Source organism: Balaenoptera borealis (assembly GCF_965194805.1).
Source record: "Balaenoptera borealis genome assembly, chromosome: 7".
Lineage (NCBI taxonomy): Eukaryota > Metazoa > Chordata > Mammalia > Artiodactyla > Balaenopteridae > Balaenoptera > Balaenoptera borealis.
In genome coordinates, this window is record NC_138864.1 from 49,263,263 (window position 1) to 49,277,602 (window position 14,340).

General features: G+C 36.0%; 1 protein-coding gene across 1 annotated transcript in view; it reads right to left on the reverse strand.

The window, feature by feature from the left end:
• PCLO (piccolo presynaptic cytomatrix protein) overlaps positions 1-14,340 on the reverse strand; it is a 384,943-nt gene that overhangs the window by 160,977 nt on the left and 209,626 nt on the right. The window contains exon 6 of the mRNA XM_082398709.1: positions 12,016-14,030. Coding sequence (XP_082254835.1) covers positions 12,016-14,030 — 2,015 coding nt within the window. The remainder of the gene's footprint in view (positions 1-12,015; positions 14,031-14,340) is intronic.

The following is a 14,340-nucleotide window of genomic DNA, read 5'->3' on the forward strand; positions in this document are numbered from 1 at the left end:
GCATTCTAACCTATACATTGTATCATTAATAATGTGTTCCCAAAATAGACCCATTATTTACCACCATTCCACCCTTACCCTTACACACAGCTAAAACATTCCAAATGTTGAGTGCAAGGGCTCAGTAATTTCTATTGCTTTAAGATATACAAGAAAAATGAAAGACAACGGAGGAGTGACCTGTGAAAATGAAATTCTAAATGATACCACTCATGGAAAAATACTTTGAAAACTGATAAAACATCTAGAATCCACTAGGCATTGCAATAAGGCACAGTGCCTGGCACATACCAAATAAAGCCATCAAATTTCTTCAACTAGAGTCCTGTGGAACAATTTAATAACTATTTCCACGAATCAAACTCCAAATAAGCAGTATTATCATTGCTATGAAAATATCACCAAATCACTGAAAAAATATAAACACCTTTATCAATAAACAGTCTTGAGTCTCTACAGCTATGGGAGAGAATTTACCATTTGTGAATGTACTTGAAATTGTTTTTTTAAAGTAGTTCTTTAATTGTTGTAATATTCTAGTAGCAAGAAAAAAGTGAGAAACTGAATCACAAGACGTTATTAGTCAGAAAATGAAAACAAAGTAATAGAACATATTTAAAAGTCACACACAAGTTATTTTTCAAAGTCTAGTAGCAGAGGCAAAAATGTTCTCCAATTAATATTGTGAAAGTGGCGCTCAATATTTCATCAGGCATCTTTAAGCTTTTCCTTAATGTGCCTCTTGTCCCAGTTTGTCTTGTTTTCTTGCTGAAAGTCATTGCTCTTGGGCTGGCAGCCAAGCAGAAAACTAGTTTCCACCTCGCTGGACAGAAGCATCAGAGATGTCAGTCTGCGCAACACATACTGCCTTCTATTTTTTGGAATGGCCCAAAGAGATTAATTTCTTCTCTCCTAAAATCTGTATAAGGTATTTTAGAAAGCCCTCTTAGAAGTTTTTAAGGTGATCATTTTTTATACATATGGATGTGTATTTCTCCCTCCTCCCGTCTACCTTCTATCCCTCCCATCCATCCATCTTTGTCATTTCTAGATTTTACATTTTCATTAGAAAAACACATTTCTGTACAAGACTACAGATATATTTCTTCACTGGTGTGTTGCTTCATTCAAAACTACGTTTTCTTGATCATTTTCCTAAGAGAAAAGAGAATGCTTAAAGGTACGGATGACCTCCTTTTTCTTTTCCTTTTAATCTCCCAACATCCAGTTATTATTATGTTTAAAATCACTCTTTTTGTAGTTATTACTTCAAAAATTTATGGGGGCAGCAAAACATATTTTGCCTATATGCTCTTAGCTAAGAAGAAGGTTTGATAACCAGTGAGTATAAAGAGAAAGAAGTAATTTAAAAGCACTGACTAACCTACAGGCTATGAAAACATGATAGCCTAAGAATTAAAATCAGATCAGATCACTGGAAAATAAACACAGATACCTCCTATTTTCTCATTTCTATACCATTTAACTTTTACATAGTGCTGCTGGACTAGGAGACGGAATGCTATGAAGAACTATCTAACGTTGATTCTTTCTTCAAGGGCAAAACCATTTACAGTTCTAACATGCTACCACAAGATAACAACTACATCGCTTTACCAGAAAATGTGTTAATGGTTTATACGAGCAATCTGAAGTGGAAAAATAAAGTTAATAAAAATTTCCAAGAATTAACATGAAAACTTATCCTAAAACATAAATGTATATTAAAAAAGTAAGATACATCTCTTCCACCTGCTTTTTTTTCAGCATGCTGAATATTATAGTATTGCCTGCCTGTGACTTACTTCATTTTGAGAACAAATTATTGATCCACAAAGAGGGATTGTACTGATGCCAACGCTTCCATAAAATATCTCATTTGCATTTCTCATTGACAATCTCTCATCAAAACAAAAATAACTGTATTCAGAACAAAAATAATTGTATTTCAAATGCTGTAAAATGTATATCTCTAATTATGCTACAGTTTTGTACATGAAGTGTTAGAATGGTGATTGATTACTATGTGATATGTTTTCCAGCGCTTCAGATCATTAGCAATTTGAGGAATGATTCAATAACTACTTATCTAAAGCCATGAGAAACATCATGACCTTTTAATAGTGGCACAGTCTTTACTAAATTATCTTGAGATAATAAAGATATTTTATGTTTAGACTCTTGAAATGCCTAACCACAAAATCACAGGAATCTCTATTATTGTTTTTTGTTCCTTTCTCATTGATTTATTATCCTCTGGCCTATAAAACCGTGGAACATGACATTAAAATACTTCCGAGCTGCTTTGACCTACATGTGTGCACTAAATAAAAATAGTTCTTTTTCATAAACCTAAATCACATGAATAGCTTCCCCCAAGTTAAGTTAAACAACAAAATTTCCTTGGGCAAGTAGGACCATGGTCCTTCTTCCATATAAACTGGAGAACCATCTGGTTCTTTAGAAGACAGTGCTATTAAGAACTGATAAAGGATGGCAATTAAATTAAGTGGCAAGAAATATTTTTTTTGGTCTTCTAAGATGATAAAGCTCATACATGGACTTATGTAAATACAACAATATTTTTTCTAAATGTTATTTTAAGAGGTTAAGTTTTCAATTCTTAATTCTATAAATTCAGTTACATGAGAACAGAGGTGTACTTTGATGGGTGATTAGATGATTTTCCAAATGGATAATTAATGAAACCTGAGCTTACTGACTGCAGTGCATTTGAGTGAGCGTTTACAGGCATCAGCTCATGCCATAAATGGAAGAACTGGTTGAAAGCGCCGCAAAGAAGCTTTTTCTAAACACAACAACATTGTTGTATTAGAAACATTACTATCATTTTAATACCTATGACACACTGAAGAAATTCATGCACATTTATTAATGTCAAAAGGAGAAATGTCATGATGTCGGGTCTTTCATGAAGTATCCTGAAACTCTCTACAATTAGTGCTAATTAGTACTTTAAACAGTGATTTCAGCTCGACCTTCTAAAAAGTAAATGACTAACCCATAAAAGTAGCCTCTATGCCCGGAGACTGAGCTCTGTGATTACGGCTGAGTTTTATCAGAAAAAACACTGGAGACTTGTCTTGTCCCTGTCATGTTAAAATATACCACCCAACAGGTCAGAAATTAAAATGTGGTCCAACTTATTAAGAGTTATTTACTTATGTAGTTAAAATGGTTTATCAGTGAGCCCAAACAATTTTCGTATATTTCTTTTTCATTCACTTGAGGAAGGAGGAGGAGAGAGGATGAGTATAATCACTTTTAGCTTCAACTCTTCTAATGTTACTGTTTACTCCCTCATAGGGGTTATTTACTGTTCTTCACAAAGTTAAGCTTTTATTTGTCATCTTATAAAATTTTTTCAACCAAAAACAAATAGAGATAGCAGTTCTATAATTTAGCTTAAAGATTTCTTACATTGTGTTCAACCATCTCTTTTCTCAACTGTTTTAATTTGAATCTCTAGCAAACTGTTCTTAAGGAGAAAAAAAAATAGATAAAAATTCCCTTTGCTGTTTAAAGCTTTAGACTAAGTTACCTCAGTTTATTTAGCCAGTTCATTTAAGGCTCAATTTACCTCACTATACTTGTTCTGGTGCTTTCCTAATTCAAACTCTACGCATAAGTCAAGATACAGAAGAGGACCAAAAAGAAAATCCTGTTAAGTAGAAGAAATTCATTTGCTACAAATGGAATTAATGTTGGGTGGGTATGGAGGTGCAAAGAACACTGACCTGGACTTCAGATTTCTCATCTTTAAAATATGGAATAAAATAAATATAAAACCTACAGAAAAGAAATGGTTTGGATCTCTACCAAGCAACTGAATTTGAAACTATTTTATTAGTTATATAAGGCTATAAAAGTATTAACTAGCTTATGTATAGATGTATATGTATAGGCATATATGTCTATTACAAACATGTATTTTTATGTTGAACATAGTGATAAGAAAAAGTAAAGCAACTATTGGAATACATTTTGATGCCACTATGTACATTATACCTCAAAACTTTTCCAAATTTTTATATCACAATCATTTTAGTTGCTTGTTATTTTATTTCAGTAATAGCACATGTGGCAGATTATAGAATCCTAAATAAGTAGTAATTCTAAAAAACATAAACAAATATACAAAAGTGCATGTCTGTTTCTTGGGAGGGGATGTATTTTCGAGAATATGTAGGTAGCTTTATGTAGAGTCAGTTTTAAACTGCACAACTGTTCAAAACAGGTAGTGTACTGAATTAAGAATATTATGATAAAATACTTAGGAAGCTAATAACTGTTAAATGATGCTCAGTGTTTTTAAACTGGGTCAGTAATAATCAATGCTCTATTAATTCAGAACTCCCCTGTGTTAAACTAGTATTTCCTAATATTTAGCGTTACATTTTCAGCAAAGGTCTTTCACTGAACATTAGGAACATACGTCTGTTTCTTATAATTATGTTTATTGGCATAGTTTGAAATGTAGACGTTAAGAAAAAATAACACAAATAATCTGATTTTTTTCCCCTTCAGTCTGAAAAGGTTTGTTTTGAAATTAATCCTTAGATACTGATTACAATGAAATAGCAAAGGTTAACTACTGAACACTAAATTGATGAGATCAATTTAAAAAATTTCTGGTTTTCACTGACATTTGTCTACATGTATACATTCATTTTGATTTTTATCAGACCCTAATAATAATTACCATAAATTATTATTTTACTGCCATTTATTTTGAAAAACACTTTAACATACTATTTCCTATTTTATAACATAATAATATATAATAATAATATCCAAGATTTTAATCATAAAGAAGAAATATGATAAGAAAAGTGTACTAGCAATGAAGAGGGTGTAAAAGCTATAGGAAAAAATGAGGCCTCAGCTATTTAGAAAGCCAGTCTTTAATATATGAATACTTTTTCTCTCATATATGTAAATACTACCATTATAAAACAGCTTATTTCATCAAAGTCAGTTTTAATGGACTGGTTTCTTATGTTGCTTTCCAAAGACAGTAATGAAAAACAACCCCTAAAAACTATTATTCTTCAAATCACACTTGGTTACCACGGTCATTATTTCTTAAATCTGTACATTCTGACAGAAATAAAATTGACAGAAAAAAAATTTCTCAATTTAGGTTATGGAAATTACTCTCAGAAATAGACATTAAAGGGTTCTAAAAATCTTAAAAATAGCTATCAAAACAGCAATCAGTGAAGCAAAACACATTCTTGTAAAAAATCAGCTCATGAATACCATCTGCTTTGCAATAGGATCCTGGCTTAAACTCTAGAACAAAAATATTTTAATAAGGAGTTTGTCTATTACTAAAAGAGCTCTAAAATTGTTCAACAAGTCTAAGGGCAGGAAAAACAGTTTTAACACTTGGCAGTTTATGTAATTTTAAGACCAGACAGAGGTGACAACATTTTAAATGTAGCTTATTTTAGTGCAAAAAAGTGGCATGTATCATTATTGATAAAAAGTGCTATTTCTTTTGATAGAAAAAAATCATTGCTTTTTTTTTTAAAGACAGATAAATCTTGGAATGATAAATCTAGCTCCAAACAAATCCTTTGAATTTACACTGCTATTTCTTCCAATGGCTATGACATTCTCTCCTGATTTTGTAGAGAACATGCTACATTACCTCCTTTTTTTTTTTTTTTTTAAATATTTTAACAATTTATTTGAGCAAAAATCCACTTGAGTCAGGCAGCATCCAATCTAGCAGATAGAAAGAAGCTCCAAAGAGCTGTACAAAATGAGTTTTACAGGCAGAGGGGAGTGGGAACAAGGAAGTTATACTTTGCAAAAAGAGTGAGTTTAACCTCCTTTCTCGACGTTCGTGATCATCTGGGGTCATGATGTAAACAGTTTCATTGTGTAAAAGAAAGAAAAAGAGCCTGAGGAACATGTTTTGGTGCTCTGGTTTATGAAAGTTTCGTAGGTGTGATGCTCGAGGTAATCCACAGACACACACAAAAATACTGGACTGAAATAAATTTGAGAAAGTATTTATCATCCGTTCAGCAAAAGAAGAAAAACACAGGGGAAAGCAGAAGGAAAAACTAACCCTGAACTACACAAGAAGTGTAGTACGGAGAATGAATAAGATTTTATTTATTTGTTTTGCTTTGTTTCTATTTTTTGTTTTAGGTGGGAGCAAGGAATTGGTGAATCACCCCCAAATTAAAAGCAGTTTAGTGGAGAAAGCGGTCGGTTCACTAATTCATCAAATTAATTTATTGCTATAGAGAACCTACTGTGAACCAGGCATTGTTCTGGGCACTGGGGATATAGCAGTGAATATAATTAACAAAAATCCTCACCCATAAGTTCTGGTTGGGGAAGAAAGACAATACATGAAATTATAAAGGAACAGACATAGTACTTTTGATAATAATATGTGATATGGAGAAAATTCAAGAAGAGCATAAGGATAGAGTGTTAGAAAGGTGGGTGGTTTTCATTTGGTCAGTCAATAAAGGCCTTATTACCTAAAAGAATAACTTTAAAATGGTTATAAAGAACAGGAATCTAAAATTTCTAGAGAAGCACCATTATATATTTCATAGACCATGAAAGGCACACAGTTACTAGGAGATTTGAAAATTTTTTCTACTAACCCATAAGGTAAAGCTCTTTAATGACAGTCAGCAAATTTCTGCTGAGGAAATACAGAAACTGCCAAATGTACCCCTGTGAGGAAAGGGAATTAACTGGATATCTACAATTGCCAGACTTAGTGATGGGAAGGTTGTGTTACTTTCATTCAATCATTACAGATGATTTGATCACTCTCCACTAGTGTCCACTCATTTTTAATTATTTGACTTCCATAAAACATTTTAATTGAAGAATCCCACTGATGAAAGTTAGAAAAAAATCTATGTGCATACCATTTTTTCATTACAAAGCTTATTTCTTTCTGTGCTTTTTCTAAATCATGATGACAATACATTATTTTCAAGTGGTATCTAAGTAGCAAGCTCAACCCCATGGGAAGGAATAAATTCTAAATTTACTTTAGTTGTATCTCTTGGGAATTTTCATGGGGAGCAATCAGAAGAACTCAAGTAAAAAGGTGGTAATTTTTTTCCATCTTTACTCAGAGTTAAAATTTTCTGTTTGTAAAAGGAAGCAGACCACAAGATAAAAGTGTTTGGTTATATAAAGTTGTCAAAAATAGAATTTGGCTTTGGGGCTGTGACTTTGATACCAGAGTGATAAGGTCTAGAAAAGAGATACAGCTCACCTCTTACAGACACGGGGGAATATTACATAACTCAATAAAATGATCTCAGATAACTCCCTGCACCAGTTATGCCCACTCTGTATTATTTTATGATTTTATGTTAATTAGTGCTAATTTAACCAATTAAATCTATGAGATATCTTAGGGCTAAGCATGAACTCAAAGTGTCAATGAAAGACTAACCAGATGATATAGACTCCTGCCTTGAAATTTGTGTGTCAAAGGTGTAACCACAGTTCCATGATGGAAAAACTCTATCAGAGTTAAAGGATCTCAACTAGTTGTATTCCTATAGAGTACGAATGGAATAAATTTAAATCTCTGAGGTTTAAAGTTCCAGAATTAAGACAAATGTTTGGAAACTCCAGGAAGAGAGATTTTACCCATATGGAAGAACTTTGTAATAATGAAAGCTCTCCAAAAAGCTTGTGAGATAGTTACTAAGAAAAAAGTAACTGAGTATGGAAAGAGGACCAAATGCAGACAAAGCAACAAACCATAAAAACAGTCTACATTTGCCTATGAACAAACAAAAAGGGCAATATAGTGCTTTCATGTGTGTTATGGCTTAAAAAAAAAAAAAAAAAAAAAGTTTGTTGGAAGTCCTGATCCTTAGTACCTCAGAATGTGAAACTACTCAGACACAGGATCTTTACAGGTAATCAAGTTAAAACAGGTCTTCAGTGTTGACCTAACCAATGGGACGGGTGTCCTTACAAAGAGGGGAACTTTGGACACAGAGACAGACACACAGAGAGGGAAGACGATGTAAAGAGACACAGGGAGACCACCAACTACAAGCCAAGGAACGCCGGAGGCTAGCAGAAGCTACGAGAGAGGCCTGCAACAGCCCTCAGAAAGAACCAACTCTCCTCACACCTTGATTTTGGACTTCTGGCCTCTAGAACTGTCACAATACATTTTTGTGGTTTAAGCTACCTAGTTTGCGGTACTTTGTTATGAGAGCCCTAGCAAACAAATACGATACTTGGGCAAGAAGAACAAAATGATCCCAGTGGTGGGAGGTCAAGCATGAACTCTGCCTCATCCTGTATGTTACCACAGTGTCTGGAAAAGAGCAATGAATGGATGAATGAGATAATGAGTGAATGTAAGCAAGAATAAGTTAAAAAATGAATAAACCTGATGGGGATTTAAATTGGATTTTTTGGGAGAGCAGAGGAAATGACAAGATAAAAAGACAACAAGCATGGTACTGAATTAGCAAGAAGAATCAGAAAATGTCCCATAAGCCTCAGAAGAGACTAATAAAGAATAACTGTCAGGTGCCAAGTTTAACATTTGAACCCTGGCCAGGTTACTGGTTTATTAAAGCCTACTCTGGGCTTTGCTCCTCATCTGTAAGGTGGTTGGACTAATAGCTAAATGCTATGTAACTTGCGCTCAGTTGTTTCAAGTATCTATTCCATAACATCTTACAGAAAAACCCGGACGAACTTTTTGGCCAACCCAATATATAAAAATAAACAAAGTGGAACTGACACTTTAAGCAAAGGAGGTATCAGTTTAGATTATAAACAGGACTTGCTAGGATGGGTCTAGATTGTGGCAATGAAAAGGTAAGCAGCCAGAGTCTTTTAATGCATGTCTTAACCCATTGCTTCTATGCTTATAATCCTTCCTTTAATAAATTTATTCAATAAATACTGAAGGTCTGCTTTGTGCCAGGTGCTGTTCTAAGCTCTTGGGACTACAGAGGCAAACAAAGTAAGATTTTCCTGATCTTGTAGAGGTTATGATCTACCGGATAAGGAAGATGATATTTGATAAAATATATATTAATAAGTAATATACACAAATTTAGAGGGTGCAGGGATTCATGCTGATAGACATTTAGAGAGTGAGGTAAGGAGAGTTTTTCTTTGTGGAAGTGAAATTTAAGCAGAAACCTGTACACAGGAGCGAGCCAGGCAAAGATCTGGGGAGAGAGAGATCCCAACAGGGGTCCTGGGTGGGGATGAGGTTGGCACATCCAAAGAAAGGCAAGGTCAGTGGTTGGAGCAGAGCGAGAAGGGGGGTAAATGTAGGAGTGACCAATGAAGTTGTGAGTTGGGATCACATGGGTCCTTGTTAAGAAATTTCTAATGTATTCTCATGAATCTGTTGAGAATCTACTGGAGAGTGTGTGACAAAATCTGATGTACACTTTAGAAAATCACCCTAGGTGCAGTTCAGAAAATAGACTGTAAGGAAGGCAAGCGTGGTGAGGTCCACGGGCTAGGGCACAGGGTAAACAAAAAATGATGGTGGCTTGGTCTAAGCTCCCCACAGCCGAGGGAAGTAATCCAAACTTGCAGTCAGCAAATCAGATCCCCTGGGACCTATTCCTTCCTTATCTTTCCAATTTCACTTATAGTAAACCCCTTCCTCCTTCTCCTTGCTTTGTGTCTGTTCACCAGTCTGAACCTTTGCACATCTGTTTTCTGTATTTAGAATGACCTCCATTTTTGCACATCTGTTTCCTCTATTTAGAATAACCTCCATTTTTCTCTTCATGGTCCAACAGAGATCTCACCTTCCTGTTTCAGAACTTCCTCTTTGAAACATTTCCTGGAACTTCCAGGAAGAGAAGTTACTATAGAATCTCATAAAATATAAAACTGATCTTTCATGCTGAATGACAGGTGTTACTATGTCGAACTGGATGGTGTAATTTTTTTTTCAATTTTATTGGTGTGAGAAAACTAATGATATGGAAATTACTGAGCTAAACTTAAACTCACAACACTATGAATATCACTTAGGTTATTCTCTTCAGTACAACTAACATTTAGTAATTCATGCTTATAACTGAGAAACTCGTTTTAGTTTAAAACACTCAAAGAGTGTTTAGAAATTTGCCAAGAAATAAATTTAAAAATTCACATCTTAGAATCAGAGTATCTTAAGTGCTAAAAACATTGCCTGTATATAAAATGGTCTACCTTGTGTGTGCAATAAAGCAGTATTTTTGAGTCTGTATACAATTATTCCATATTAAAGTATGCACTGAGTGTGACCAATTAGAAAAAGGAACTACTGGATTGTGCTCCAAGGCTCAATACACTTAGGATTTTTCAGGCTCAGAGTATTACTTGGTAATTCTGTTCAACTTCTTTTACGATTAGACAGGTAATCAGTATCGCTGGTACAATCAATAATAAAACTTATACAACCCACTGTATCTTTCATTTTGTACTTCTAAATCCAAAGTGAATACTGCGAGGAAAAAATATTGACACCTGAATCTCTTCTATCCCAGAGCTCATTTGAATTAAGGGTATAGGGCCATACGTTAAGTAAATGATGAATACACCAAGTGGAAAAGCCTGTTCTTTCTAATGACAGAAGCCTTGAATATAACTTTAAAATACTGTTTAAAAATGTATTTTCAAAGATTTCCAAGTAACTCTTTGGATGAGTTCATAGGGCACAGCTGTAAAAATAGATACCTATACATTATAGCCGAGTTAAAAATATTTCTTGCAATATATTTAATTCTAGAAACAGTTATACATTAAAACAAATCTCTGTAAACTGAATGAAATCTCAGTGCACCAGTGGTTCCCTGACTTAAAACAGTTATGACCTGTCCCCCACATGAAGACAGTTACACACTGTTTGAGAAAGTCCATAATAACAAAATGCCCCCACGAAACTAGAAAACTTGTAAGAATTTTTAATTTATTAATATGACTATCAATATGCCTATATACCTAAAAATTGACTTACAGTTACATATAGTGACATATTTTTCAGCCCCCAGCCAATGTTTAATGTATATGGGTTGCTGGCAACAGAGTGATATCTCAGAAAAACCTATTTAGACGCTTCGGGGTTTGAAGATCTAGAGTTCAGAAACCAGTGCATTAGGGGAACTCTTAATCTGAACATAAATCTAGTTTTAAATAGAACTATCAGATTTATCAATAACCTTCTAAAGAATTATATATTAGGTTTTCTTTAAGTAGGATACACCTTCTTTTATACCTGATTATTAACATTTCTTATCTTCAGCTATAGAGATCTTCACCAATGTGTCCAACATACCTATATGTTCTTTTCCCTTTGAAGCATATTTTTAAATAATTAAACTCTATTATTCAAAGGAACATAAAAATTAATTTTTCCTCTGTAAGAACTAGGACTAAGGCTTATCTGAGGTAGATTAAGAAAGTTTCCAGGAACAAAATAAGCATGGATGAACTATGAAGATTATTTTACACTTTCTGCTCTAGAAATGCTCTCTCTGGAGCAACAAAGGTTAACATTCTGGAGGAAGGAAGAATAGACTGATTAAATGATCTCCACAGATCTTCCCACTAAAGAATTCCAGTATCCACGGGTTTAAACGTTTGGTCATCCTTTGCCTTATCTATTTATGTTCAATGCTTATTCCATCATACTTGAATATGAATATTAATTGTACTCACCAAAATCAGTCTACAATTGACACTTGGGAGATTTCAAGATTAGAACAAAATTTCAATCTCATTACATCATAAAATAATAACCTTCTCTCTCATTTTTGTCTCACATAATATGGTCTTTTTGTGGTATTTCTACATGGATGTATACTTTTCTATCTTTTCCCCCAAATTTCTAATGAAATAGTCCTCACTGAAATTTAGAATTAGGCACCAGGAGCCTTTACTGCCTCCTAAAGTCTGCAACCATACAGTTAACATCAACTCATCCATTGTCTTCTAACTGAAAAGAAGCACTCTTACCGTGTAGCCCTCGGTATACTGAAAAGGAGCCCTGGAACTTTCGTCTGCTGTTGGACTCAGAGGCTTGGGGTCAGACATGGAGCGTTGCATCATCTTGGCTGTCTTAGGACTTGCTGGGGGAACTTTAGCCATATCGGGGTGCAGTACTTTCTGTGGACTTACATCATCAGGGAGGGGTTTCTCATAAGGTACAAAGGCTGATTCTAAGGCTTTGCCTGGTGAAAGTGGTGAGATGGGTGAATAAAGGACTTTTGGAGATTTGGGTGGGGAAGGAGCCAGCTGTAATGTGGAATCTGCCCGAAGGTGAGATGAATAACCGATCTCTAAAGGTGTTGGGCGTTTCTTGTCTTTGGGTGGAGATGTGGCACCCAGATATTGAGGACTTTGTGTGTCTGAATCTGCTTCTGTTTGACATCCTAAACTGCCCCCTTTGGAAGTCTTTTCTGGTGCTGAAATGTGTTTAATTATTTCTACCTTGGCATCCACGCGTGCCCGTATCGAAGGCGTTCTTATGGTTCCGACTGGTTCAGTTTGCACAGATATCTCTGCTACTGTTTGAACTGCTATACTGGAGACTTTGGAAAGGAGTTTGGCCTTGTCTGCCTCTGTAGTGCTGTCACCGTATTTCCCTACGCGAGCTTTTCTCCTTGATCTAGTAGGCATATCCCATTCATCCTGATCTTCATCATCCGTTTGGACGCTTGTATCGACACTCTTTTTAGTTCTCCTTCTCCTACTCACGTAACTCCGATCCGCTGCATCTTCATCGTCAGTTTGTACCCCACTGTCCACTATCTTTTTAAAGCAGCGGGGATCATCTGCCAGATTTTCCCCCATCTCATCATAGTGGCCACGGACTTTAGCTCCAGAGCTTCTCTTTTTGGGTTGCTTCTCCTCTTTTACAACCACGTCTGTCAGAGGTATTTCTGAAACAGTACTCAGGATGCCAGGTGGGGCAATGTACTGAGTAACCCCATCCGACTGAACTGTGTACCATCCTTGGCTTTGTGGTATTTCAATCGCCACCACGGCAGAGGCTGTGGTGGTTGTATCTTCGGTCGCCCAAAACTGACCACCTTCTGGGGCAGCATACTGACCTTCCAGAATGGCCTGCTCTGTAGTGGTTTGTGGAGCAGCAGTTCCAGAGGGGTCATAGTTATACTGGTAGATCTGGCGGATCTTTTGCTCCTCGAGCTGCTGGTGAAGCTGTTGCTGCAGCTGCTGGATCTGCTCCAGCTGCAACTGCTGCTGCGCTAAAGTCTCCTGTCTCATCATGAACTGGGCTTGCCGTTCCTCTTCTTGCTGATACAGGAGATGCTGCTTCATTGACTGCAGCTCCTCCAGCTTTTTTTGAACCATGAGCTTTTCCTGTTCTCGGAACCTTTGAATTTCCTGCCGTTCCCACTCTAATTCCTCAGCAAAACGCTGCTGCTTAATTTTCTCCAGTTCCAAGAGCTCACGCTCCAAGTCCAGTTGCTGTTGTTGCTTATCTTCTTCGGGGACGATTAAAAGCGCACTTTCCTCTCCCACCACTTCAGAAAATACTTCAGACGCTGAGGTTAAAGTGGAAACTGAGTCCATCGTCTCAGCTGTCAGAGTTTCCATAGTGATAGTTTGCAAACTGGCATTGATATCAACACCAGTCACTGCAATGTCTGTTACAGATGCACCTGTTGTCAAGAAATATGATCTAGGCATTGGCTGGCTCTGGTGCAGGGCGGATAATGAAGTCACAGCGTCAGCTGCGTGCACACCAGACAAATCCCTCATGGTGTTGCTGAAAATGGAGCCAGGTTGTGTGGTGATGGCAAATGTGGAAGGAATTGGAGTTGCTACTGAAGAATAGACAACACCATTAGATGACCTCAAAACACTCCCCACACCATACTGAGGTCCTGGAGGTGGAGTCATTCTTGCTGTGGAATACTGTGGAGTACTAATCCCAACTCCTGAAATGACTTGTCGTGTTTCTGGATAGGGACCTGTAGTCTTGCTTGAATAATCCATTACCTCACCTGAAACACAGGGTACAGTTATAGTCCAGTTCCCAGAACGAATGATGCTTTTGGGGTTGGAAAGCCCACTCAGTCTTGAAGAACATAATGAACGGGACTGCATGCAAATCCACAGGTTAACCTACCTAGGTGCGGAATAAAAGCAATGTTGAACATGCAGGCACATGCAGGTGACTTTGCGTGGAACAGATTAACAAAAAAAAAATGAAGAAACAAAAGCGCACATGTACTCCAAAATATGTTGCCAAAACATCCAAAGAAAGATGAAAAGTAACAAAATTGAAAAAGGGACCACATTGTCATCCTGAAA